At 37.5% G+C, this 26,358-nt stretch overlaps 1 protein-coding gene across 4 annotated transcripts in view; it reads right to left on the reverse strand.

Moving 5' to 3' along the window:
• GRM1 (glutamate metabotropic receptor 1) overlaps positions 1-26,358 on the reverse strand; it is a 449,767-nt gene that overhangs the window by 96,262 nt on the left and 327,147 nt on the right. For all 4 annotated transcript variants that reach the window (XM_027056692.2, XM_027056691.2, XM_053222134.1 and 1 more), the window contains exon 6: positions 11,292-11,527. In XM_027056692.2, coding sequence (XP_026912493.2) covers positions 11,292-11,527 — 236 coding nt within the window. The remainder of the gene's footprint in view (positions 1-11,291; positions 11,528-26,358) is intronic.

The following is a 26,358-nucleotide window of genomic DNA, read 5'->3' on the forward strand; positions in this document are numbered from 1 at the left end:
AACACTCAGTAACATTGTCACCTGTAATCACTTGGAAGGCAGATATTTTATCAAGTGAGCTTACACATTGAGGCAAGGAGGTAGGAAAATTAAATGTTCAGAGATAAAAATGGAATTGCCTCTCACCTCCAACTCTTAAAAGGTAAAACTGAGAAGATCTTCATCCTACAAAGAACAAATGAAAACTCAGCCTCATGGCAAGGACCAAACCAAAACTCTTATTTTTGTGATGAAATTGCTGAAGGTATTAATTTGGCACCCATTAATCTTTCTAATGAAGAAAAATGCAAAGAGAGAGAAGACTGAGACCCTAGTCAGGCTCTAGCTCTAAAATGGAGCCAGACTCCTGGAGAAGGTCTGACATCTTGATGTATGTCTGTGGGAGAGAGATGAAAATCATTCCCATGGACTGAATTGAGAGATGGACAAAGAATATCTGTAAGGACACATCCCTAATCGTGGCCATACAAAAAGTTGAATTACCAAGAAAACGATTTCTCTGTCTCTCTGTGGTAAGAGCAAAGTGATTACGATGTTTTCAATTCACAGGTGTAGAAGAATAACCCCCAGCAATGCAAACTAAAAAACAAGGATTAGGGAAATGTAAAGGAAGGTCTCCGTGCATTTAGATACCATTCTGGTCAGCCAGAGGCACAGGTCCTCAACACTCTAGATGTTTGCTTTTCACAGAAACACAATGAAACTGGGTTTTTTAATGGGTTCCTAAAGACTTACATTCTTTTTCTCATGACAGCTGTTAGTTAATAAAGGGAGGTCTGCTGCAAAAGAGCTAAAGAAGTAGCTAATAGAAAGGGCTTAGAGAGGCTAATCCCTTACTCTGTCTAAACATCTACTGTGATGGACAGAATAACAGATCCACAAAAATACCCACAATCCTAAAGCCTGGAACCCGTGGATAAGTTAGGCTACGTGGCAAAAAGGACTTTGCAGATGTGATTAAATTTCCATTGAAATGGGCAGATTATCTTTGGTTATCTGGGTAGGCCTAATTTAATCACAAGTCCCTAAAAACTGAGAATCTTCCCTAGCTGTGGTGGAAATGTGTGACTATGGAAGCAGGGTCCTGAGAGATGCAATATTGCTGGTTTTGAATAAGGAGGAAAGGGGGCATTAACTAAAGAATGGCTGGTCTCTAGAAGTTAGAAAACAGCAAGAAACAGGTTCTCCCATAGAGCCTTCCTAAGGGAAGGAATTTCTGCTGACATCTGATTGATTTTTGCCCAGTGAGACCCTTGTCTGAATTCTAGCCTATGGAACTGTACAATAATAAATTTGTGTTGTTTTAAGGCACTGACTTTATAGTAATTTGTGTGGCAGCAATAGAAAATTAATACATCTAGTAATTGCCCAATCTGGACATAAAGAAACATAGTATATAGGCATGACTTATTGCTTTGGGAATGCTAATGCTTCAAACAAGCCTACCAATAAATAAATAAAACAAATGGAAGAGATTGATTCAGCATTAGAAATTACTAAATTCTCATTAGCTGTTGCAGCTGCCACAGCCAAAACCTTGGCAAGCTCTCAACTTGCACAATGACAGATGATTCCAAATTTTATAAATTAAAAAAAGAGCTAAAAGGCTCATAAATTTTAAGTATGAATTTCTGCCTGTCCTTAACATAAGTGCTTAGCTCCACTCCAGAAATTCTAATTCAGCTGGTGTGGCGTGGGATCCAGCTTGGTACAGTGAAGCACCTTTTTCTTTTTTCCAAACAAAACTTGCTATGTGTTTATTAAGACATTTCTGTTAACATAAATTGAAGTGCCTTTTTAAAAGCTTTCATGATGACTTTAATAAGCCAGACTTGAGAACCACTGCTCTAAACGACAAAATTCTTCTTCATATCATCTTAGGGTCTGGGCTGTTAATTTATCCAAATGGAATGGATAATAGTATCCAGTTGATTAGAGTATTAGACCAGATCTATTTGAGGTAAGTCCCTATGGATTCAATTTACTGATATTTCTCACAAATTTTAATACCTGTCCTATGTAGTACCCATGGAGGCCCATCAAATTTTATAGGAATTTGTGGCCACAACTATGTTGTTTACCAGTCAGTGCTACTCCAGAGAAAGGTCAATTAGTGAATAGAGCGGTCTTTTATGATTATGACATGACATTGACATAGGCCCATGAACCAAGACTTGGTTCATGATATGACTATAGAATATCCCCTTAATCTTTATCATTATCTCCACATAGCAGAAATAATGAAATGATGGAACATACTCCCCAAGAAGGAGTTCAAAAGTCTCACTGATTCTTGAATTCTAACAACCCATTTACCATTTCAGTGTTTGATCCCTTTATAACACTGTTTCCCAATCATATATCTCCATGCTGAATTGGACCAAAAAATAAATAAAAGGATGTAAGCATACACCTCCCACAGGATCCAGGCATTCCACAGCTAGGACTTGCTCCAAAAGAAAAGAAAGTAATAGGTCTATATGAAGATTGTACATGGATGTTCTTAGCAGCTTGGTTTGTAACAACCGAAAATTGGAAACAATTCAAGTGCCCATTACCAGGTAAATGGGTAAATAAATTGTGTTATGTCCAGATAATGGAACATTGCTCAGTAATTTGAAAACATGAGTTGTTGATATATGTAATACAATGATGAATCTCAAAATAATTGAGCTGAGTGAAAGAATGCAGACAGAAAAGAGTTCACAGCAATTCCATTCATATAAAAGAGTAGAAATTGCAAATGAACTAGAGTGAGAGAAAATTGCCTGTGAATAGGAGGGAGGAGAGGGTTGGGAGTGGCTGGAAGGAGGAATTTTCAGTGAGACACAAAGGAATTTGAGGAGTGATATATTCATTGCTTTGATTGTGGTGGTGACTTCATTGGCATATACACATGTCAAAATTTGTCAAACTGTTCATTTTAAATAAGTGCGGTTTGCTATATGTTAATTATACCTCAGCAAAAATATACAAATAAGGGGAAAAAGTAAACGGGCCATTCTCCAAGTATGTTTGGTTTACCCATCATGAAAAGACTGTAGCCTCTTATGATAGCTGAAATTATGACTTTACTTCATGTGAGTTTTCTTAGCGGAAAATGTGCACAAGACAAGAAATGCAAAACTATTCTCCTGGTGAGAAGCAGTACAACTTATAGGATATAGAAAACCCATATGTAGCCATTTGGGAATATCTAAATACATACTACTCTTTTATGCCAAGGTGAACTCTTTATTAAGAATGGCCATAGATTTTGGGGTGCCTTGGTGGCTCAGTCAGTTAAGAGTCTGACTTCAGCTCAGGTCATGATCTCACATTCATGAGTTTGAGCCCTGCATTGGGCTCTGTGCTGACAGCTCAGAGCCTAGAGCCTGCTTTGGATTCTGTGTCTCCCTATCTCTCTGCTCCTCCCTACTCTTGCTCTCTCTCTCTCTCTCTCTCTCAAAAATAAATAAACATTAAAAAAATGAAAAAAAAAGAATGGTCTATATTTTAATCATTAAAAACACTCATTCTCAAATTCATTCAGAAGTTAGGCTCTTAAAGTCAGTAGCATATCCAACATTGCATAATTGTAAATTAAATTTTTCTATTAAAATGTAAAACAGTAATAGGTCACTGCTTCAATAAGTGTTGGAGGCCTCAAAAAAAATCCATTTTTATACCTGAAGTCTACATCTTCTTGATGCTAAAAATTATTCAAGTCCTTTGGGAACAGAATCAAGATGTGTATAAACTAAAAGGATGTCCCTACATCAACCTTCATGTCTTTGAATGATAGAACATGTACATGTTTCTATAAATCTATTCAATTATTAAAATGACATGCAAGGAGGAACTATATTGAATTTTAATAGGTGAATGAAGACACACCTGCTCTTTGTAGGAACCAGAATGCCCTATTTGGGTTGGAGGATCTGCAGGAATCACCAAGAAAAATGGAAGTCTTGGCTTATAACATTTTTCAGCTGTTGTAGTCGGGATATTCAGCAAGTTGATCATGCTGCAAGCACTAGCTTGGGAATAAGATCCAAATAACCATAGAAACAACCAAACTTGCATTTATGGGGTTAGAAAATAGAATGCAACACTGTTCAATAGTACTCTCTGTTATAATGGAATTTCCTTGTGTATCTGTGCTATGCAAGATGTAGTCACTAGCCACATGCAGGTGTTGATACACAAAATGTGCCTAGTAAAACTGAGAAAATGAGTATTTCATTTCATTTCATTTTATTTTAATTAATGTCAATTTCTATTTTTTGTAATATTTACTTGTTAATTTTGAGAGAGAAAGCATGAGCAGGGAAGGGCCGAGAGAGAGAGAGAGAGAGAGAGAGAGAGAGAGAGAATCCCAAGCAGGCTCCACTCTGCCAGCACAGAGCCCAACGCAGGGCTTGATCCCAGGAACCGCGAGAACATGACCTGAGTAGAAACCAAGAGTGTAACGCTCAACGATCTGAGCCACCCAGTCACTCCTAATTTAAATTTAAATATAAACAATTACACTTGGTTAGTAGGTACTACAGTTGACAGGACAGGTCAAAAGTATTAGGAGATAAGCAGACCAAGACTGTGCTTATAGTATGATATTATTTTCAGAGCTTCATCTATGTGTGATAACTAATGAGGTTTTCTGAGAAAGTGTAATGCCCAGAAGGTCAGTGCATGTTTATTCTTTCAACCCAAAGATACAAAACACATCTGCTATAGACTGAATGTTTGTGTCCCCTCCAAATTTTTATCTTTAAACTCTGATCCCCATTGTGATGATATTTGGAGATATGATTTAAGGAGGTAATTAGGTCTTGAGGGTAGAGACCTCAGAATCTCAGGATGGGATTAGTGCTCTTATAGGAGAAGAGCTTGCTTCTTTTCTCTCTCCATCATGTAAGGAAACCAGGAAGAAGGCTTTTCACTAGAACCCTACCATGCAGGTCCCTGAGTTTAGACTTTCTAGCCTCCAGAGCTGTAAGAAATAAATATTTGTTGTTTAAGCCACCAAGTCTATGCTAATTTGTTATAGCACCCCAAACTGCTGTATCGAAGACAACATCTAAAGATTTGTAACATATTTCCATTAAGCAATTTCTACCAGCACTGTGTGAGAACCTATGACTTTTATGTTTTGAAGCTATTGGTTTGTCTCAGCTATAACTGTGCCCCATTTGTTAGTACTTCCAGAATTTTGAAGTAGAATAGTCTTACTGCCTTGGATCAGGAGGCTTTAAATCTTCTTCACTGAAGAATTTATAAAAATGTTTGCTTTCGTTCACCAGATATAGGGTACGATATTGTATCATTCCTCCTGAAGGGGGATAAGATTTAGAATTCTGCATTGGGTTGAGAAATTATGTTCCCTAAATTAAATCAGCTATTGCTCTATTGTCTATTGCCACAATAATGCTGCATAACAAACCACCCCAAGCCTTAGTGGCTTAAAACAACAGGTATTTATTTAGTTCATGAATCTGGGGGTCAATAGGAAGTTCTGTTGCTCTGGGTTGGACATGACTCATCTCGGTTGGGCTCACTTATATGTCAACAGTCAGTGAGTGTATTGGCTGGAGACTAGTTTAGCCAGTATGACCTCAACTAAGAGATCATCCTGTTTTTGCTTTAAGTGCTCTCTCATATTCTAGAAGGCATATATATATATATAGCTGAGGGAAGATCCCAAGAAAGAGAACAATAGTAGGTCAAGCCTCTTAAAACCTAGACTTAGAATAAGCTATAAATTCAATCAAAATTCAAAAGGCAGGGAACAAAATTCTACTTCATAATGGGAGGAGCTGCAAAGTCGGATTTCAAAGAGCATGGATACAGGGAGGGGTGGAAAATTGTGACGCATTCCACAAAATCTAATTAATATACCAATTTCTTGGGTAAAGGCAAATGATATTCTTCAAGAGTGCATACTGGCATTGGAGTCAAACTTCTGAAAGTATAGAGAAGTTATTAACCTAGAACCTTATAGGCTGTAGTAAATAAGAAACCGTCTCAATCTGGGTCAAATTATGTTAGACCCATCTTATCCCACTTCACACGGTAAGTTGATTCAAAATGGAAGTTCCACTGAAACCTACTCATGAGGCAAATATGTTATAAAAATTAGTACCAATCTAAAAATTGTGAGTGACAGTCTCCAAGCTGGGGGAAGAGTACCCATGGTTTGGGGAAATATTAGTCTCTTCAATAAATGGTGTTGGCAAAGCTGGACAGCCACATGTAAAAGAATTAAATTGGACTATGATCTTACACTATAAATGCACACAGAAAAAACATGAGAGACTTGAACATAAGACCTGAAACCATAAAACTGCTAAAAGAAAGTCTTGGTAATAATGATATTTTGGATTTTGATACCAAAAGCAAACATAAATAAGTTGGACTTCATCAAACCAAAAAGCTTTTGTACAGCAAAGGAAACAATTAACATAATGAAAAGCCAATCTCTGAAAAAGAGAAAATATTTGCAAATTTCATATCTGATAAGAGGTTAATATCTAAAATGAATAAAGAACTCATACAACTCAAAAAAAATGATGGAAAAAGGGGCAGGGGATCTGAACAGACATTTTTTGAAAGAAGACATACAGATGGACAATAGGTACATGAAAAGGTGCTCAACATCTCTAACCATCAGGGATATACAAATCAAAACTACAATGAGATATCACTTTACACCTGTTAGAATGGCTATTATCAAAAAGACAAAGAATAACAAATGCTGCTGAGGATGTGAAGTAAAGGGGACCCTTATGTACTGTTTGTGGGAATGGAAATTGGTGCAGCCACTCTGGAAAACAGTCTGGAGGTTGCTCAGAAAGTTAATACAACTATCATATGATGCATCAATTCCACTTCTGGGTGTTTATCTCAAGGAAACAAACACACTATCTTGAAAAAATGTATTCACCCCTATGTTCATTGAAGCTATTTATAATAGCCAAGACATGGAAGCAATCTAAGTATCCTTCAATGGATGAATGGATAAAGAAAATGTGATATATATAGTGATAATGGATGATAAAGGATGCTAGAGTAATGGTTTTACTACATATACAAATAACAAATATTGTGTTGTACACTAGAAACTAATTTTATATGTCAATTATATCTCAATTAAAAAAAAAGAGTACTCATGCTTGGAAGTCTTGAAATTTTGTCACATCAGACTATCTATCATTATATTAATAGTCCTGAACTGTTGATGAGTATTACAGATACCATCCAAATACTTTCATTATGTTTTCAATAATAGCCAACTACAAGGAAAGATATACTAGCTTTAAAAAGCATTATGTCCTCCTGTTCCCAGTTGCTATAAAGAATAAGGACAGAAAGTAAAAAATTATGGCCATAAATTCATTGGATTGTGAAAAAGGTCAGTGAGGACAAAGTGAACTCATTCAGTTGATATACTGCTAACCACAGCAAATCTTGATATTGCCATATTTCAAGACAATGGTAAGACATGTACTTAAGGAACCCAAATATTGTCATATTCTAAATATAATTATATATTTAGGAATCTATAGTGAGGGAACAATCCAAAAGTAGTAACAACAACAATCATGAAAACTCTGTACCATATTCACTGGTTTGTTTTGTTTTGTTTTGTAAGAAAAACAATTGGAAGCAACCTAAACGTCCAGTAATATAAGAATGACTAAGTAATTATAATATTTTCATTGGGTAGAATATTATGGAGCTATTAAAATGGTCATTATAAAGATTATGCAACAACATCAAAAGTAAAGTAGAATCTTAACTGAAAAAAAGATACAGTATTATAGGCACACTATGATTATAACTATGCAAAAGAAAATGAAAAAAGTCCATAGAATTGCAAGTGGTGCTGGTAGGAGTTGCCTTTTGGAACCTCTTATTTTCTTAGAAGTATTCATATCATTTGAGTAATTCAACTTCTGGAAATATACTTTAAGAAAATTATCCAAAATGAGAAAAGAATAAGGTGAGGACTAGGGAGAAGAATTTTTTAATACCTCTCTGCAGCTTTTTTAACTCATAAAGACCTGAAAACAGCCTAGATGTGTCAGAAGAATGAGATGGTCAAATAAATTAGAGTTTATATGTCTGCAGAATGTTATATAGCAATTAAGAATAAAAGAAATTGGGGCTCCTGTGTGGCTCAGTCGGTTGAGCACCCAACTCTTGATTTCAGGTAAGGTCATGATCCCAGGGTTGTGAGATTGAACCCATGTGCTGGGCTTTGCACTGAGTATGGAGCCTGCCTGGGATTCTCTCTCTTTCTCCCTCTGCCCCTCTCCCCTGCTTGAACCCCCCCTCTCTCTCTCTAAAATAAAATTTTAAAAAATGGAAAAAAAATGAGTGAAAGAAATCAGTGACAAAGAAATTCATAAATGTAAAGAAAAGGCAGTATTCATTCTAAAAGCAATATAAAAATAATATTAGCTATATGATTTATAAGTATATATAGATAAAAATATACCAAAAATTTAACAGTATATTTGCTAGAAATACATCAAAAAATTAATAGTAATTAATAGTAGTTATATAAAAGAAAATTATTGATGTTTTTCATCTTTCTTACGTTTTTCTATATTTCCAATTTGTATATGATAAACTTAGTACTGCATATTACTTTGATAATCAGAAAAAAATTGTGAAAGCCTAGATAGGAGAAAAATAAAATATCCATTTTGGCACTGTATAAGGGTGGTTGATTAAGGGTTCTGTGCTTGTTTTTCTAGTTGCCACATCTTGGAATATAGTTATGCTAAATTTGTAATTTCAAAAACTATAATATTTAACAAGGTAATCCACGCTACATCTTATTTTCCTTCTTGTAAGACATGATATTAACAACAACACTTTACACTTATGTAAGGATTTGCGAAGTATCTCACTTGTGTTACTTCATTTGATTCTCACACCTGTGTAAAGTAGAAAGTGTTATCATGCTATAGTTGCAAAAATTGACTCAGAGATTAAATGAGGTCCTTCAAGTTTTGTGGCAGATTATTAACAGAACCAGTGTTGGCTCCAGTTGGTTATGCTTCCAAATGCTCTCGCAGTTTCCATGGAATCATTTTCACAATTCTCATCAGGAAGGATAAAGCCCTATGCCACTGCAAAAAAATGCTATAAACAGTTAAGACATTTACTGGAAGAGAGTGACTTTGATTTGCTTTATACCTATTCTCTCCACTGTCCTCACAATGATTAATTTTTTTAGAAGTCAGGCTTTGATGTTTTGGTTAGTACCTTTCCAACACTTTCTCCAATCCCTTGATATTCACAACTAATTAAGCAGTGATGTAGACTGTGCATGAAGTACTTTTTAATTAGCCACAGTGATTTGCAAATTATTCATCCTGGGCGCAGGACCCTTAATATTCAAACTGAAAATCTAGTGCATGTAAACTCTTTATTTAAATAGTGACATCTGAGATTAAGCTCAATAAAGGTTTCTATGGAAATGAACTGCAATATCAAAACTTTCCAAAACATTGAAATGACCCAATTAGAAGAGGTAAAAATAAGTGATAGAAAGAGTAGCTATCAATAGAATGGAAGGGTTCATTTCACTTCTGCACATTAATTTTCATAAATGTGTCTGCATATTCATTAGAAGACTATGCAATTCACTTGCTATTCAAGGATCTCAACTAGATAAGAATGATACATGAAGTAAAAGTTTAGTTGTTCATCAATAACATTGAAGCCAGTTTCATAGAAATGCAGACATTAAAACTGAAGAGCAACGTAAATATACATGAATGTATACACACACAGATAACATAAACACTGCTAAAGAAAAATTAACGATAAAATTCTAGGATTCCCGTAGCAGAAACGATCAATAAAGTTCATGAATTAGTTCCAAATAGAAAAGTTAAATAAGCCTTTGATCTTTCTTAGAACTAAGAACAAAGGGAAATATTTCCTAAGCTTGACTCCAGAATGAAATGCAAACATAAACATGTTTATAAAAGGTTGTAATCACATAAGAAGCTCTTAAAAATAGCTCTGAGCGAAGCAAAATATAAGAACAGTTCATGAATGTGAAATTTTTAAATTTTCTAGTATGAACATTAACCAAGTTCAAACTTTAACCTTGACATTTGCATGCACTATGACAATTGAAAACCCAAAATGGTTTTTAAAACGTACATGGCTGCAGAATTCTAACTTTTGTTTTGAAAGCTTAGGTCACAAGATACTTTCCTGGAAATCCTTATGTAAAGACATCCAAGTAGTAATCTAAATTTTACTAATAGAACACAATGACCAAGTGATATATATAGTTGCAATCCACTAATAGCCATCTCAAACTTAACCCATCCAAAATCTAGTTCCTGATCCTTCTCGCTTTTCCTGTAGTCTTTCCCATCTCAGTCCTGGCAATACCACCTTTAATGCCTGTCCATCATGCTGTGGTATCAACCCAGTATAGACAACTGGCTTTGAATGGCACTGTGGTATACCAAAGGTGATCTATTTTTGCCACATTAAGCAATACTGAAAAAAGACAGGGCACATCAATGTCTCTATGCAGTAATGATAGCACTCATGGAAATTACTGTGTTAAGAAATCTGTTAAGAAGTATGGTAAGTTAGTCATGTTAAGTACAGTAGTTCCTGGGGCGGGAGGGGGGGTGCGGGTAGGGGGGAGGGCAGAAAAGGACATCCAGTGGAGTTCACCAAGCCCTGAAGACCTGAAACAATATGCTGCCCTTTTCTGGCATGCCTTCAGTGAGCAGTGCATGGGAATTATCTGTCCCACTGGGAAATGTCACTCCTATTTGCAAATGAGAGTGCAGAGTTTCTGGCCACCTACGTCCACATACACATACATATATGTTCGTGGTGTGGCCCTGGATGTCATTATCTCACCTTCTCCAGACCTGTATATTGAAGCGAGTCATAAAGAAGAAAAAGGGGTCAAACCAGTGCTGCTGACTTATGTCTGTGGTTAACATTTCCTAAACATGCTTGCAATAAAACCTCTTCCCTCTGGCTTGAATAGTAGGTACCTGAATTCTCAGTTTGCTTTTCCTTGACCTACATTATCTCTTCTTACAACCTGCTCCACCAGAGACCAAAGTTGCCTTTCCAGAACATAGAAACATGAATCCTCAGGGTAATACACACACTCTCCTCATTCTAGCTATTTTATAAATTAAGATGGTAATTTAGTCTTTGGAACTCCAGCCTTGACACCTTCTACTTTCATTCAACAAGTTGCAATGGAGATAGAGTTGTAACTTCTGAGTCAGTATTTTGTGAACACGTATTACCTGTGCAGATTCTTTTAAAGTTGGGATTTTCCAGAATGTGTCCTGGTAGGCGGCACTGGAACCGATGTTGCCAGAACTCAGGGAACCAGGGATTCCTCGTATTAGTGTCCAGCCTCAGCTTCAGGAAATAATCATCAAATGACCTGACCTCTGGAGATTGCAGCTTTATTGTGATTCCCCCGTTGGCTTCCACCTCATAACCTTCAATGACTTCATCTCTGTCTGCCCATCCATCACTAAAAAAATTCAGGGATTGGGGTAGGGAGAGAGAAAGACAAAGGTCTCACAAATAGAGCTCAGCGTTACACGTGAGTGAGGCAATTCAGCAAGGCTGACAGTCTATTTTAAGCCAGAATTGCTACCCATCAATGGCTTTTTTTTTTTTTTTTGGTGGAGAGTAGTAAATTCTGAAATAATAAAGTCTTGTTTGTTTTTCACAGTAGTGAAAGTGATGATGATAATAATAGTAGCAATGGCAAGAACTAACATTTATTGAGCATTTACTAGTCTTCAGATTCTCTACTATTCACATTTACTGAGTCAGAAGATGTTCAGCAACTAACTGAAGTCCCAGTGGAGCCAGGATATGGATCCAGGCAGTCTGGCTCCCAACCCAGTGCTCTTTAGGCACAAAACCATCAATTGCTGTCCAAATCAGAATAAAATAAAACCCAGGCACTCAGGGCCTTCACAATAAGAGCTCAGCAAGCTTTCAAGGTTTCAACCAAGACCATTATATGAGCTGCATTTATAGGGCAGAAAATTGATTTAGCTCAGAAACATGACAACCACAGATTTGGCTCCTGGACGTTGTTCAAACTTACATTGCCTAGAAGTGATCAGATGCTTCCTCTTCAATGTTTTTTCAAAACAGCAGCATTCAAAGAAAACAATCCCACTCCCCAAAATGAAACTAATCCTCCTGCTCACTAAATGGAAGTTAACTGATGTTTTATCCAGTGGGTTCAAATTTTATTTTAATTTGATCACCTTCTAGAACATTCACATTGGTTATGAATGATGTAGCTCCAATTTAATTCAAGTATGCACGTGAACCAGGCCAAACCTCATGTGAGCGGCTCTGATTCCTTCCCAAGCAGGTGTCAAAAAAAATTACACTGGATAGAGTTAAACAGGCAAACAAGACTTTATTCAAGTATATTCCAATATGCCGAAGACACTGAACTCCCCTCTGCTGAAACAAAAGTTGGGGAGATTTAAGTGCTGGGAGAAGCTAGTGAGCAAGTGCTGGAGGACATTGAGAGGCGCTTGGTCAATGTGATTAGCCATCTGTGTTTTATAATTGTCATTTATCTAAGTTAGGTTTCCACCTTTCCACAGAAACTGGGAAACAGAGGTCTGCTATCACTCTTGATGATTACATTTCAAAGGATGGCTTCCAGGTACCTGAGAAAGAAATTTCTCTGCTGTAAAACTGGCAAGAGTGTAGGAGAAAATGTACACCTCCAAGAGACAAAGAATTTATAATGCTGATTTTTATTTGTTTTATTTTTTCTTTAGAGAGGGAGAGAGAGAACACGTGCATGGGCAGGGAGGGAGAGAGAGAGAGAGAGAAAGAGAGAGAGAGAGAATCCTGAGCAGGCTCCATGCTCAGTGCAGAGCCCAAGACACGGGGCTCCATCCCATGACCCTGGCATCATGACCTGAGCTGAAATCAAGAGCTCGATGTTCAACTGACTGAGCCACCCAGGTGTTCCTAACAGCATTTTTTAAATTAAATGCTCGAAGGAAAGGGAAGTCAAGGGGTCCATAGTCAGGAAGAAATTTGTCTAAAGCTGAGTCAAACTAAAGAGAATGTTAATTTTCTCCCTTGGTCAAGAGGTGGATTTATTTACACCCACGGAGTCGCTCCCTGCAGTTTCTGGAACATAACTTACTGTTCGGTCTCTGACAGAGAAAGTGTTTTATCACTTGCTTCTCACAGAGCAGGGACCCGGGCCAAATATAAAAGACTGACCATCGCTTACCCCTTGTTACCTGAGATCAGTTGGGATGAATGTGTCCTCCACTAAGCTGAGTTCATTGGTGTAGTTCTATTTCAGAATCTTCCCAGTGAACCACACAGGAGCTGTATTTTCAATAGACCAAGGGTTGTAGAAGGTATAGCTGACTTAACATGATCCAGAGCTAAAGAGACCTTGAAGTATAGTGTAGTCTAACCAGCCAGACCAGAGAATGTCTACATGCTTTTTCTAAATCCATTAGGATAGATATTTTACAATTTTGAACAGATCTTTCCTTTCCCTTTCCCCTCCACCTCTCATTTCCTCCCTCCCTCCCTCCCTCTCTTCCTTCCTTCCTTCTGCATTTACCTAGATGCTCTCCTATGCTCAAGATTCAATTGAGAATAAGACACACTATCCTCTGCCCCTAGTGTTACAGACTTGTGGGGGAAACAAACATTAAACAAGAATTACAAACACTATAAAGGTAAGGAAGGAAAAGCAACCAGTACTATGAGGAGAAGAGTTTGGGGATTTAACTCAGTCAAGTGTGTACACAGATATATAAGTGTGGGTGGGGAGAAAGTGATTAAGGATGACTAAGAAAGTTATGTCTGAGCTGAGACCCAAAGGATGTGTGGACATTAGTCAGATGAAAAGATGGAGAGGAATTGGTATAGAAGGTTCCTGGTAGGTTATCTAATACACAGGAAAGAGCATGGCCATTCAAAGAATTTGGAGAGTCCGTATGGCTGGAGCATAGAGGAAAGTGTGGCAGGAAGTATGGGCATAAATCCCAGTTTAGAAGCTGTTAGCCTTAGGACTGCAGGAAGTCCTCAAAGTGTTGTAAGCCTCTTACATAATAAGGCCATTGAGCTCTGCTCCCTGGTGGTGAATGACCTGAGTCTTTCTAACAAGTCTGGCTTTACTCACCATCACTGGATATGACAAACTGATATTAAAAAAGAAGATAGACTCATCTATTTTTCTCTATGCTCAGTTTGCTTAGAAAACTTTGAACTAATTTAATTATTTCAATTTATTCATATTATATCATAACTATGTGTATAGCAATTTGAAGACCTGAACTATGGGGTCAAGGGTAAAAATAAAATCCACCAGACTTTCAAGAAATTCTGCTTATCACTATATATTTAAAATCAAAATGACTTATAAAGAAAAAAGTTACTTTTGACATAAAATTTAAGCTTGAGGTGTGTTACTCCCCAGGATTCCATATTATGTGAGACTTTTCTGTTTGTGTAGATATAGTCTGAACAAGAAACCCACAATTTTTTTAAGTGTATGAAATGAACCTTCTATGCTGTTTATTTGTATTTCTTTTTTTAAAAAAATCATCCCCGGGGCGCCTGGGTGGCGCAGTCGGTTAAGCGTCCGACTTCAGCCAGGTCACGATCTCGCGGTCGTGAGTTCCAGCCCCGCGTCAGGCTCTGGGCGGATGGCTCAGAGCCTGGAGCCTGTTTCCGATTCTGTGTCTCCCTCTCTCTCTGCCCCTCCCCCGTTCATGCTCTGTCTCTCTCTGTCCCAAAAGTAAATAAACGTTGAAAAAAAAAATCATCCCCAGTTTATAAAAGCAAGTATCATGTGTCAGTGCTAAAAGCAGAGAAAGTGTGACCTCCTGTCCTTTTGCCCTCCAACACAGAGGAGCACATCATGGGAGTAAATCATTGTCTATGAATATACACAATTTGAAGTCATATGTTTTAGTGGGGTAGAGCCTTAGATCCCCCTTGCCTTTGGCTAAAGCCCTTCCCCCTCACTATAGATGACCTCATTCCAAAATTAGAGTTGGGGTCAAATCCAAGAAATCATGAAATCACGGAGAACCAGGATGTGACCGAAAAAAGTATTCAGCTAGGATTAGTTGGTGAATACTTTTGAAATGTTAATTGTTCGAGGTTTGTAGGATATATTAAATCTATCACAGATAAGGTTAGGGAATGCTAACAAAAAGTTGCTGGAAAACATCCGTAAAGCACCTGTTTGTTTGTTTGTTTGTTTTATGTACTTAAATCATCTTGTCTACTTGCCAAATAGTATCCACAGAGAATTTTCAAGAATTTTTGCTGCTTAGTTGTGTTGGGATTGTTTTACAATGATACTGTTTCGGTGGATTCTCCGTGAAGCACACTGGAAAACAGGGAGGCGGCAGCTCTCCTTCAACCTGGTTTGGGGGTTTACTCTTGTCGTTGTTGTTGACAGCGGTGGTGGTAGTGTGGACTCTGTGACCAGAAATGACCTGCAGGCACCTGCTCAGTCCAGGTGTCTGCAGTGACTCCCACTGTGCTGCATGCTGAACTCTACGAGGCATATTCACAGCCTCCAGCAGCTTCTGCTGCCCCATCTGCTTCCTGGTGATGAGCTCCTTTTCCTATCTGGGCTCTGGAAATAAAACTGCATAATGTGGACAAACAGGGCAAACATTTAACAGAAAGCTACAAAATACAAGAATCCTTGTTCCTTATCCCCCTCAATGTTTTTACACAGCAGCTCTTTCACAAGCCTGTTCTCTTACCCAGAATCATTGTTCTAGTCCCTGTGAAATTCCGCAGTCCCAACCCGAAGAATAATATTTATTCCACTGAATAAATTCTGATGGAAACAACAGAAAGGTATCATTTCTAATTCTAGCAATCATAGCTGGGCAGGAGACGTATGAGTGCCACCTTTGCGTTATACAAGTTAAAATCATTTAATAAGAAAATTGATAGTAAAAAAACCAGAAATACAATTGTATTCATTTAAAAATTGTTTAAAAACATTTTATAAAAACATATTTACATTCAATTAAAATAATTACAGTCTAGGGAGTAAAGCGATTTGATTTGTGTGGAGTACAAGTAATTGCATGTACCTAATAATAAAGCTATAATTCTTTAAAAATATTCCAGAGGGGCGCCTGGGTGGCTCAGTCAGTTAAATATCTGACTCTTGATTTCAGCTCAGGTCATGATCTCCCTGTACATGAGTTCGAGCCCTGCATTGGGCTCTGTGTTGACAGGGTGGAGCCTGCTTCAAATTCTCTGCCTCCTTCTCTCTCTGCCCCTCCCCTGCTTTCTTTCTCAAAAATAAACAAATATTTAAAAATATATATGTATTCCAGAGACGAGCATATAACCAAGAAAATTAGAAAGGATAATAAAAATATTTTCAGAAACATATGTAAACAAGCACAAAATTCCATAAATACAATGCTAACCATACTTATAAAGGTTGAAGAAACGTCATGTAGTTCAGTTTAAATCATGTGATGTCAATTGTGAGAAATTTTATGGCGGCAATGGCAGCTTTTTCAATAAGAACTCAGACTGGCTTTATTCATTCGACATTTATGCACTAAGAATCTTGTGTGAGTTAGGCATTTTGCTTACGGCTCCAGATACATTGATAAGCGGTACAGGTGCAGCCCCTGCTCTCCAGACAATCACAGGGGCAGGGAAGAGTAGCCACTGAATACACAATCGCCACAGAGAGTTGCAGCAGTGAAAGGAAAAGAAGACGGGCTACAGAAGAATAGAGAAAGAAAGGGGACATGTCAAGGGAGGTTTTGCCCAAGAGGAAGTAACATCTAAGACGAGACTCATAGGATGCATTGAAGCTGCACAGTAAAAAGAGAGATGGAAGAAGAACCAGTTCAAGAGGGGACAAAGCAATCAAGCAGCAAGGCTTTCAGTTTGCTTAAAGTGTGCAAGGTAACGCTTAAGACAAGCCTGTGAGATGTTGAAGAACCTGAACATCCTTTTTCTTTTTAAGATTATTCATTTATTTGGGGGGGGAGGGGCAGAGAGAGAGGGAGAGAGAATCCCAAGCAGGCTCTGCTCTGTCAGCGCAGAGCCCGACAGGGAGCTTGATCTCACAAACCGGGAGACCATGACCTAAGCCAAAATCAGGAGTCTGACACTTAACCTACTGAGCCACCCAGGCACCTCTGAACATCCTTGTTAAGGGTTTTGGATTTTATTTTTAAGGTGGTGAGAAATTACGCAGATTTTGAGCAGGGATATGACATGGTTAGGTTTGTCTTAGAAAGGTCATTCTAAAATTACTTAGAGTGTAGTTACTTGTGAACGTTCTTTGTTTCTAGAATTCTCAGACAAAAACTGTGGAAACACATTGTGGGCATGGATGCGTGTGCGCACACACACACACATGCACACACACACGTACACCTATGCACACATGCACACACACAGGCTAATTACATTATAATGTGAAGGCACAGTGGAGATTTGATGAACCAGGAATGGAGATAGTGGTCCAATTAGTTGCTAGTTAATTTTAAAATTAGTTGCTGCCAACTCACCACAAATATAAAACTGACGCAAAATGTAGGTATTCTTTATTTAATTAAGTAGGACAGGCACTTAGAGGTCATCAGCCCACTGGAAAACAGAGAGGATGATGAGCTACTTCCCCCTTCGGTTTTGCTGTCCTGCTAGAATTAGAATTCAAACAGAAGCCTCACTTCTAGCCCTGTGGTGTTCTGGTAGAAAAGTGACCAAAGTGGAGGAGGGAACGAGATGGTGGCAAAAGGCAAAAGAGGAAAAATGAAGGGAATTCTCAAGAAGTGGAAACTTCACATATGGGAGATCAAGGTCAGATAAGTAATTCTTATTTTACCACATGCTCTTCACCCCACCCCCCAACTCACCTCTGGCATCCTGAACCTGAAATTATCTGCCAGCTGGAGACTTGTGACTATGTCCGAGCAGAAACGTAGGGCAAAGATGATAAACATTGCACAAAACCATGCACCTGTCGGAGCCTTTCCTAAAACTTCTACAAACCAAGCTTTCATGTATCAAAGACAATTTTAACTTATTTTTTTAATTTCTTTTAACGTTTATTTTATTTTTGAGACAGAAAGAGACAGAGCATGAATGGGGGGGAGGGGCAGAGAGAGAAGGAGACACAGAATCGGAAGCAGGCTCCAGGCTCTGAGCCATCAGCCCAGAGCCCGACGCGGGGCTCGAACTCACAGACCGCGAGATCGTGACCTGAGCTGAAGTCGGACGCTTAACCGACTGAGCCACCCAGGCGCCCCTATCAAAGACAATTTTAAGCCAGTGTAAAAGAAGGGTGGGTCCATGAGGGGAATTACTGTGGACAAGTGGGGTTTTTTTCTTCCTTCAAGTTCCACTACCAGGGTAGCATCCCATTCTGTCTCTCATTCAACTAATCCCAGGAGACAAAATGAAATAGGAATTGGTTACTGAAACTTTCTAAGCCTCTGTTTCCCCACCTATAAAATGGTGGTGGAAATGGTATCAGCCTCTTTGAATTGCGTGTGAATTAAAATATATGATCCACGTGAAATATGTAGCACAGTCTAGCACATGATAAAATCTTACTAGATGTTAACAGTTCTTTACCATCAGTCTCCTCACAATCCATCCAATGTGTGAGTTCTATCTAGATATGGGAAAGGTTTCTCTACACTGTGAAGAGTGTAGACCAGTATGGTCCAAAGACTGGTGCCAGTTCATAAACGGTTACCACTCAAAGAGAAAGTAAGACAGAGACTGAGACTAAGCGTTTAGAAAAATCTATAGCAGTGAGACATTGTTGTAAGATCTAAGAACGTGATCTGTGGCCCCCTGTCATTGCATAGAGTGTAAGTACTTTGTTTTACAATTTGTATGGTCAATTGCCTGTAGCTCAAGCTGTATGCATGCCATATGCAGTAGAACTGTGTCATAGTGTGTGGCATTTCATGGTTACTTTGCCAACTGTAACCCAAAATTATATAAATATCCAAGAACATAACAAGCATTTATTTTTATGCACTTGTTTTTATAATCACTATAAATTTTAATCAAGCTTATTTTATAATCTATCATGTAAGAGTAATTTCTAAATTAGGGAAATACAATTCTCATTATTTACTTTAACTCTAATTATATGGCCACACAGGCTTCACTGGATTTTTTTTATGAGAAAAGATATACAATCTGCTAAATGTGGCAATAATAGTATTTGAATATGGATAGCGGAAATGATTCCAGAGAAATGAGGGCAAAAGAGTTCTGATGAAATTTACCTGAAAATATGTCCCCTCATATATTGAATTTGGTTTTTATCCCCAATTGATGGTGAGGTGCTGAAGCCATAGTATGTTATTTGTGGAGTTGCTTTACCTGATGAATTTGTGAAATCATCAAAATTTACTAATAATTGATACACAAAACATTAAAAGTTAAATGTACAATCAAATAATTCTTTGAAACAAAAAGTATTAAATTAAAAAGCTGATAGAAGTCTATGTTCAATATTCTAACAAAACACTAGTGTTTCATGGGTTTTAAATAAAGTGGCATTCGGGGTTGCTAAGACTGAAAGACACATACAGTTGCCAAGACATCAGTGAATGACTGCATCAAAGATATTTGCTTAAAACGTTTGCTGATTCCGGTAAAGAAAGTAGCTCAAATTTTACTTTCTGTGCATCATAGCTCGATGATTTCTGAAACTGCCTAATGATATGGAAAACCAAGGCCCTGCATAAATGAAGCTGGCAAAGCATTCTTTCATTGCAACTTGAGAAACGTGCAGATAAATTCTTACGTGGCAGTTCTTTTAGTATGTGTGCGATTTGAAAATGATGAAGACTTAGAGGAAGAAAACTCTTCTCTTATTTAAATTCTCTTTTAGTTCCAAAGCTGGGAAGCACAACTACCTCTAGATATGATAACATTATGAAGAATTACTTTGTCAAAAAATGTGGCTGGCGGCTTATGTTTTGTACAGGAGTAAGTTCCCCTGCTCCAACTGCCATCATCAGGGAAACATCCTGGAGTAGTTACCTAAGTAGCTTGTGACAGAATGGAAATCGACGCAATAGTTTCTGTTTTGAGAAGGTCTTGGTGAAAAAAAATCAGCTGAGGTAAACACCACTTAGTGACATGATATAAACTTTGTGTCATGTGAGAACCGATGCGCTGACGGTGGCTTTCACTGGCCCATCAGAACTGATTGTTAGCATTTTTCCCAAGTGCTATGTTCTGTGTCTTAACATTGGCAGATTGAAATTGTTCATGATGGAGATGCATACTTCAAGGAAATAGGTTAACTGCTATTAACTTAGGGCTTCTGTCTTATTGGCACCTCCCCCCCACAGCCAATCGTAATAATATAGAACCTGACCATAAACAGCTATTCTTGGTATTGAGAGGAAAAATTATATCAAGAATGAACTCGAGAAAAACAGAACAGGTTTTCTTCAGGATAAGAAATCGGTTTTGTCTCAATATGTAAACATATCAATAGGAAAGCCTGACTTTCTCTATTGACTGATATCTTTGATATAGTTAATGATCTTTAAATTCCTTGAAAAGAAAGAATCTTTTTTTTTTTTTTGACAGATAGGAGCTGACATTTATAAAGGGCAAAATTAAAAGTCAGAGATTTTGAAGAAAAAGGTTTTTTTGTAGATTGCTATGCCACAATTTTAATTTCAAAATAATTGTCAACAAGTAGAGATGATCTCAGTATTATCATCTGCAAAGTTTTGTCAGCAAATGTTTCATGAATTGTTCATGAATTAGATTGCCTTAGTCTCCTTGGGCTGATATAACAAAACACGACAGACAGATGGCTTAAACAACAGAAATTTATTTTCTCACAGTCTTGAAGAACAGAGATCCAAAAGTAAGGTTCCAACTGACTCAGTTTCTTGGGAGAGCTCTTTTCCTGGCTTGCAGACTATGTCTTCATGTGGCCTTTCCTCAGTGCTTAAATACACACGGTATGACAAACACAGAGAGACAACAAGCTCTCTGGTACTTTTTTTCTTACAAGGACACTAATCCTATTGGATAAGGGTCCTACCCTCATGACCTCATTTAACTTTAATTATCTCACTAAAGGCCCTATCTCCCAACACAGTCACATTGGAGGTTAGGACTTTAACATATGAATTTTGAGCGAACACAATTCAGTCCACAGCAGATGTAATTTTATTAAATTTGTTACTAATTTTAAAAATCCTCATATAAGAAATTAGTGGGCCCAGAATTCTTTTATTTCATCAAAAGATAATTTAAATTGAACTAAAAAGTTATGGAATAAATTATTGGAACTAGCTACTGATTAAAGATGACTTTTGAAAATAGAGCATCACTCACTTCACTTGGGATCGAAAATTTTAAATGAACACCCCAAATTCACTGAAATTGCTGCAAAGTGTTTCTTCCATTTCCATCAGCACACCTCTGTGAGGCTGGTTATTCTATTAGGAATTCATAAAAATTATATAAAGAAGAAGAATACATATGCATAATCCTATGCAAGTATGATAGTTAAACCAAACCATATTAGATAATTTAATAAAGTCATTACCATATTAAAATTTTAAATATTGATATGCATGGTGTTTGTTAAAAGGGTACATACAGGCATTCAACATAGGAAACCTCTACGTCACTTGTGACTTTTTATTTACAATTGTAGAACATCTAAAAGTTAGGAGTATAATAGTAATATTCTCTACTAATCACCTAGGCCCACACTTTCAATGAATAATGAATACTGTTTTGGCAATTCTTTTCTTTGTTTATTTTTATTATATTTACTGAAATGAGATTTTGTGTCTGTTAAATCTAATAATACAACTTTGGGCTTGTATTCGTCATGTCTTTATGCTGTATTTGACTTCCTAGTAATTTTCTTAATTTTATTTTACCAAAGTTCCTAACTAGATTGAAATTAAAAGGAAAGAAGAAGAGGAAGAAGAGGAAGAGGAAGAAGAAGTGGTAGAAGAAGAAGAAGGAGGAGGAGGAGGAGGTGGAGGAGGAGGAGAAGGGGGAGGAGGAGAAGGGGGAGGAGGGGGAGGAGAGGGGGAGGAGGAGGAAATACAGAAGCACATTCTAGAAGATAAAGTTGTAAGAAATTGTTAAGGGAAAGACTATGCTGGTTCAACAGTTCAAAAAGGAACTCTTCGAAAACTCCATTTGGAAGCTCATGGTAAATGAAGCAATGACCACCAAGTAGAGACTTTTCATTTTGTTGGGAAGGCTCTGATGGCTTCATTCTTTAGTGCAAAATTTTACAGATTTAAATTACAAATCTCTGCTCTCTGTTTTAAATCCCTGGCTGTTTTATTGCCACTGAACTCTTATTTTTCATGTCCCTATGCCATCCAAGTGAAAGACTGAAGTTTCCCAAATAATTGTTAAGAACCAACTGAGGGGAAGCAAGAGACCCATTAGAAAAACAGTGCAATAAAGAGCCAAAGTGATTCTGATTAAAACATAAATCAGATCCCGGCATTTCTCTGCTTAAAATCCACCAATGCCTTTCCTTCTCACCCAAAGTCTTTTGATGAGTACCTTTAAAGGCTCTACACACTCTGATCCTCATTACCTCCCTCATCTCTACTATTCTAACCTTTGCTCTGCTCCAGCCACACTGGTCACCCTACTGTTCCTCAGTGAACAAGGACGCCCTGGCCTTAGGATCTTTGTAGTGTCTACTCTCTGCCTGAAATTCTGGAATTCTCTTCACTTGGGTATTTTCGTGGCCCACTCTTTCATTTCCTTCATGTCTCTCAAATATCACATTCACAGTGAGGTCTTTCTCTATTTAAAATTGTGTCCCTTCTCTCTATTTCTTTGTTCTCATTAAAGCTTATCGCTATCAGGGTACCTGGGTGGCTCAGCTGGTTAAGCATCCTTGATGTCAGCTCAGGTCATGATCTCATGGTCTGTAAGATCGAGCCCCAAGTTGGGCTCTGTGATGACTCTGAGTAGCCTGCTTGGTATTATCTCTTTCCCTTTCTCTCTCTGTCCCTCATGTGCTCATGTGGGCGTGTTCTCTCTCTCTCTCTCTCTCTCTCTCTCTCTCTCTCTCTCTTTCTCTCTCCCCCCCAAAATAAACTTAAAAAATTTAAAAAATGACATTGGAAAGCTGCTTTTAAAAAAACTTATCACTATCTGGCATGCCATGTAAATATATTTTCTTTATTCCTCTAGTGAAATGGAAGCTCCATTTCAGAAAGCAGAAAGGTTTTTATCATTTTGTCCACTTATGTAACCCAAGCAATTATAACAGTTGTTAGCTCCTAGTAGGTGCTCATTATATATTTGTTAAATGAATTAATGAATTAATGGATAAAAATGTATGAACCAATTTGTATTTAAGAATTCATAGAGAATACTCTAACAGTGATATGTGGGAGGTGGTTCATACCAGCTGGCAAGAATCCATTGTTAACATCTTTTCCCAGCTCTGTATTGAGTAATTTCATGTCGGAAAGTTGAAACTGGCCATACTGAGAGTATTTACTTCATGGGTATATCAGATTTTCTAACAAAGTACCACAAACAGGAAGAGTCACACCTGAAATTCATTCTCTCATAGTTATAGAGGCTCTAAGAGTGCCAGCAGGATAATGCTCTGAGACTCCGTGTAGAATCCTTCCTTGCAACTTCTGAGCTTCTGATAGTGACCACCCATCCATGGCACTCCTTAGCTTGCAGCTACATTGCTCCAAACCCTCTCTCTGTGATCACATGGCGTTCCCCCTCTGTGTGTCTGTATCTCTGTGTCTCTTCTCCACTTATAAGGACATCAGTCATATTGGATTAAAGGCCTGTCCTACTCCAGTATGACTTCATCCTAACTTATTACACTTGGAACAATTCTATTTCCAGATAAGGCCATATTTTGAGGTATTGTGGATTAATAATTTAACACATCTTTTTTGAAGACACAGTTTAATCCGTAAAAATGAGCAAACACTAGAAATCAAGGCTTTATTGTTCTGCTTTGTTTCATTTTTGAAGAGAATCAGTTGTTAAACATTTACCAGCACACCACTAACTAAAACAAGCTGTTACATTTTCTCTGAAATTTGGGATTAGTTGTAAACTCTGACCCGTTAGATGAGCTAAAGGAGATCTAAATGATTATTGTTTAGTTCTAAAATATCCATAATAGAAATTAAAAGCTATTATTTTTAAATTAACATTTATGAAAGCTGTAGTTATATAGTTAATACATTTAGATCACTTTATTTTTTCACAAGGGTAGACAATTACATGCTGAGAAGCATCAAAAAATATAAAACACCCAGAAAAATGACCAGTTTCAGCCTAACAAATACTATAAAATTTTAAAAAGAAAATGTAAGTTTATACCTGTAGCTATTTGAATTTGAGGACAATAATTATAACTTTTTAAAAAATGTTTACTTATTTTGAGGTGGGGGGAGAGGCAGAGAAAGTTGGAGGGAGAGAATCCCAAGCAGGTGCTGTGCTGTCATTGCAGAGCCAGATGTGGGGCTCAATCTCACAAACTGTGAGATCCTGACCTGAGACAAAATCAAGAGTTGGCCGCTCAACAGATTGAGCCAGCCAGGCGCCCCATGATTACAGCTTTTGCATTAGAATCACATATGTACACTTATGTATGCTTCAGTTTCCTCAGCTTTGAGTTGTTCTTAATGATAAGTTGAATTGTATCTAGGACTTAGTAAATCATTCTAATAATACAGGAAAATGTATACAAAGTTATCATATATCTGTATGGTACTTTTTTATTTTACATTCATATAATTAATTCACTTAGAGTAAATTTGATTCATTGAAGAACTAATCTAGATCCTCCAACGTTAGCTGATTCAAATCTTTGGCATTCTTTCATTTAATAAATATTTACTGATATCCTACTTAGTGCCAAGCACTGTTAGGTCCTGAAAATAAATTAATGAATAAGATGAGAAATATCTTTGCTCTTATTTAAATTCATAGGTTGGATTTCTACTTCAAGCCTAGACAGAGTAACAAATACCAAATTCATTTTTCTGTAGGCGACAACTAAAACACTGGACAAAATACATAAAATAATGGCTCTCAAGACATTTTACATCAAGCGATGCAAGACAGTGATCTCTATGAAGTGAGCAACAAATGAGATGAGCCCTAAACTATTTTGAGCCTACTGCTTGGAGGTTTCCAAATCATGACTCAGAAAGGCAAGGGAGAGAGGGGTGGGAAGGCATGGACTCAGGCACAGTCCAGTGGATTCACTGAGTTCAGTGACAGAGTTGAATGTCAGGAAAAACCAAGGTGCCCAGACTCCACAAGGCAAAACACTGGAGAGGGAAGAGCTGCAAAGACAGAATAGTCTGCAGTAATTCTCCCAAAATATTCAGTTGAATATTAGACAGCCCATGCATGTGATGAGATTATATAAGACTGAGGAAACAACCAACCAAGAAAATTTGACTGCATAGTGCCTGGAGATCACACAGAGTTGGGAATAATAATTATTCCCAATAGCCAGAATGGAAAAAGTCATGTTTCACAGAAAAATGGCTAAAGTACTAAAAAGGAACTTGCCCCAGTATTTGGGAAAAATTAGTCTTGGACCAACTGCTTCTCTGGTCTTGGCTAACAAAGCTTAAAAGCAAGATGAAAAAGGACAAAATTATTTCTAAGGAACGTCACCTCTTCCCATAAGTAGCTCAAGAATATTTTTAAGAAATACAAAATATTAAGTATTTAAAAAGGTAAAATTTACAATGTCTGGCATCCAATAAATATTACCTGGCATATAAAGTTATATATAGAGTGAGGGGGGAGTGAGATATTAAAGTGACAAATAATGAAAAATTATCACATGATGATATAGGTTAGGTAGAGTGTTTTTAAAAAGTCCTGTGATATAAGTGAAGAGGGGATATTGTACACTGGGTGGTCAGGGAAGCATCTCTGAAAAGATAACTCTTCAGTAGGTATCTGAAGATATTCTAAATTCTCTAAGTCCTTGTTGGGCAATGAGAAGGTGTTCTCATTTTGGTCACCCAAACTGATGAGCGATCCTGAGAGCAAAGCTGGAGAAATCTGTCAGGCCACTGGAGCTCAAAGCAAGTCACAACTCTTACCTGCACCTCAGCATACCCCATTTTCTGTGTAATTATGAGCCCAGAAATACCTCCATGTTCAAATTACAAAGATATCCCAAGTTCCTTTCAGAAAAACTGTAAAATCATGCTCTGAGGGAACTCAGTATGGCTCAAAAACCGCATGGTGTTATAGCAAGCTATCACCTGTGTGATCCCACTAGGACTAGGTCAGAATGGA

The sequence above is a fragment of the Acinonyx jubatus genome, chromosome B2, assembly GCF_027475565.1.
Source record: "Acinonyx jubatus isolate Ajub_Pintada_27869175 chromosome B2, VMU_Ajub_asm_v1.0, whole genome shotgun sequence".
NCBI lineage: Eukaryota > Metazoa > Chordata > Mammalia > Carnivora > Felidae > Acinonyx > Acinonyx jubatus.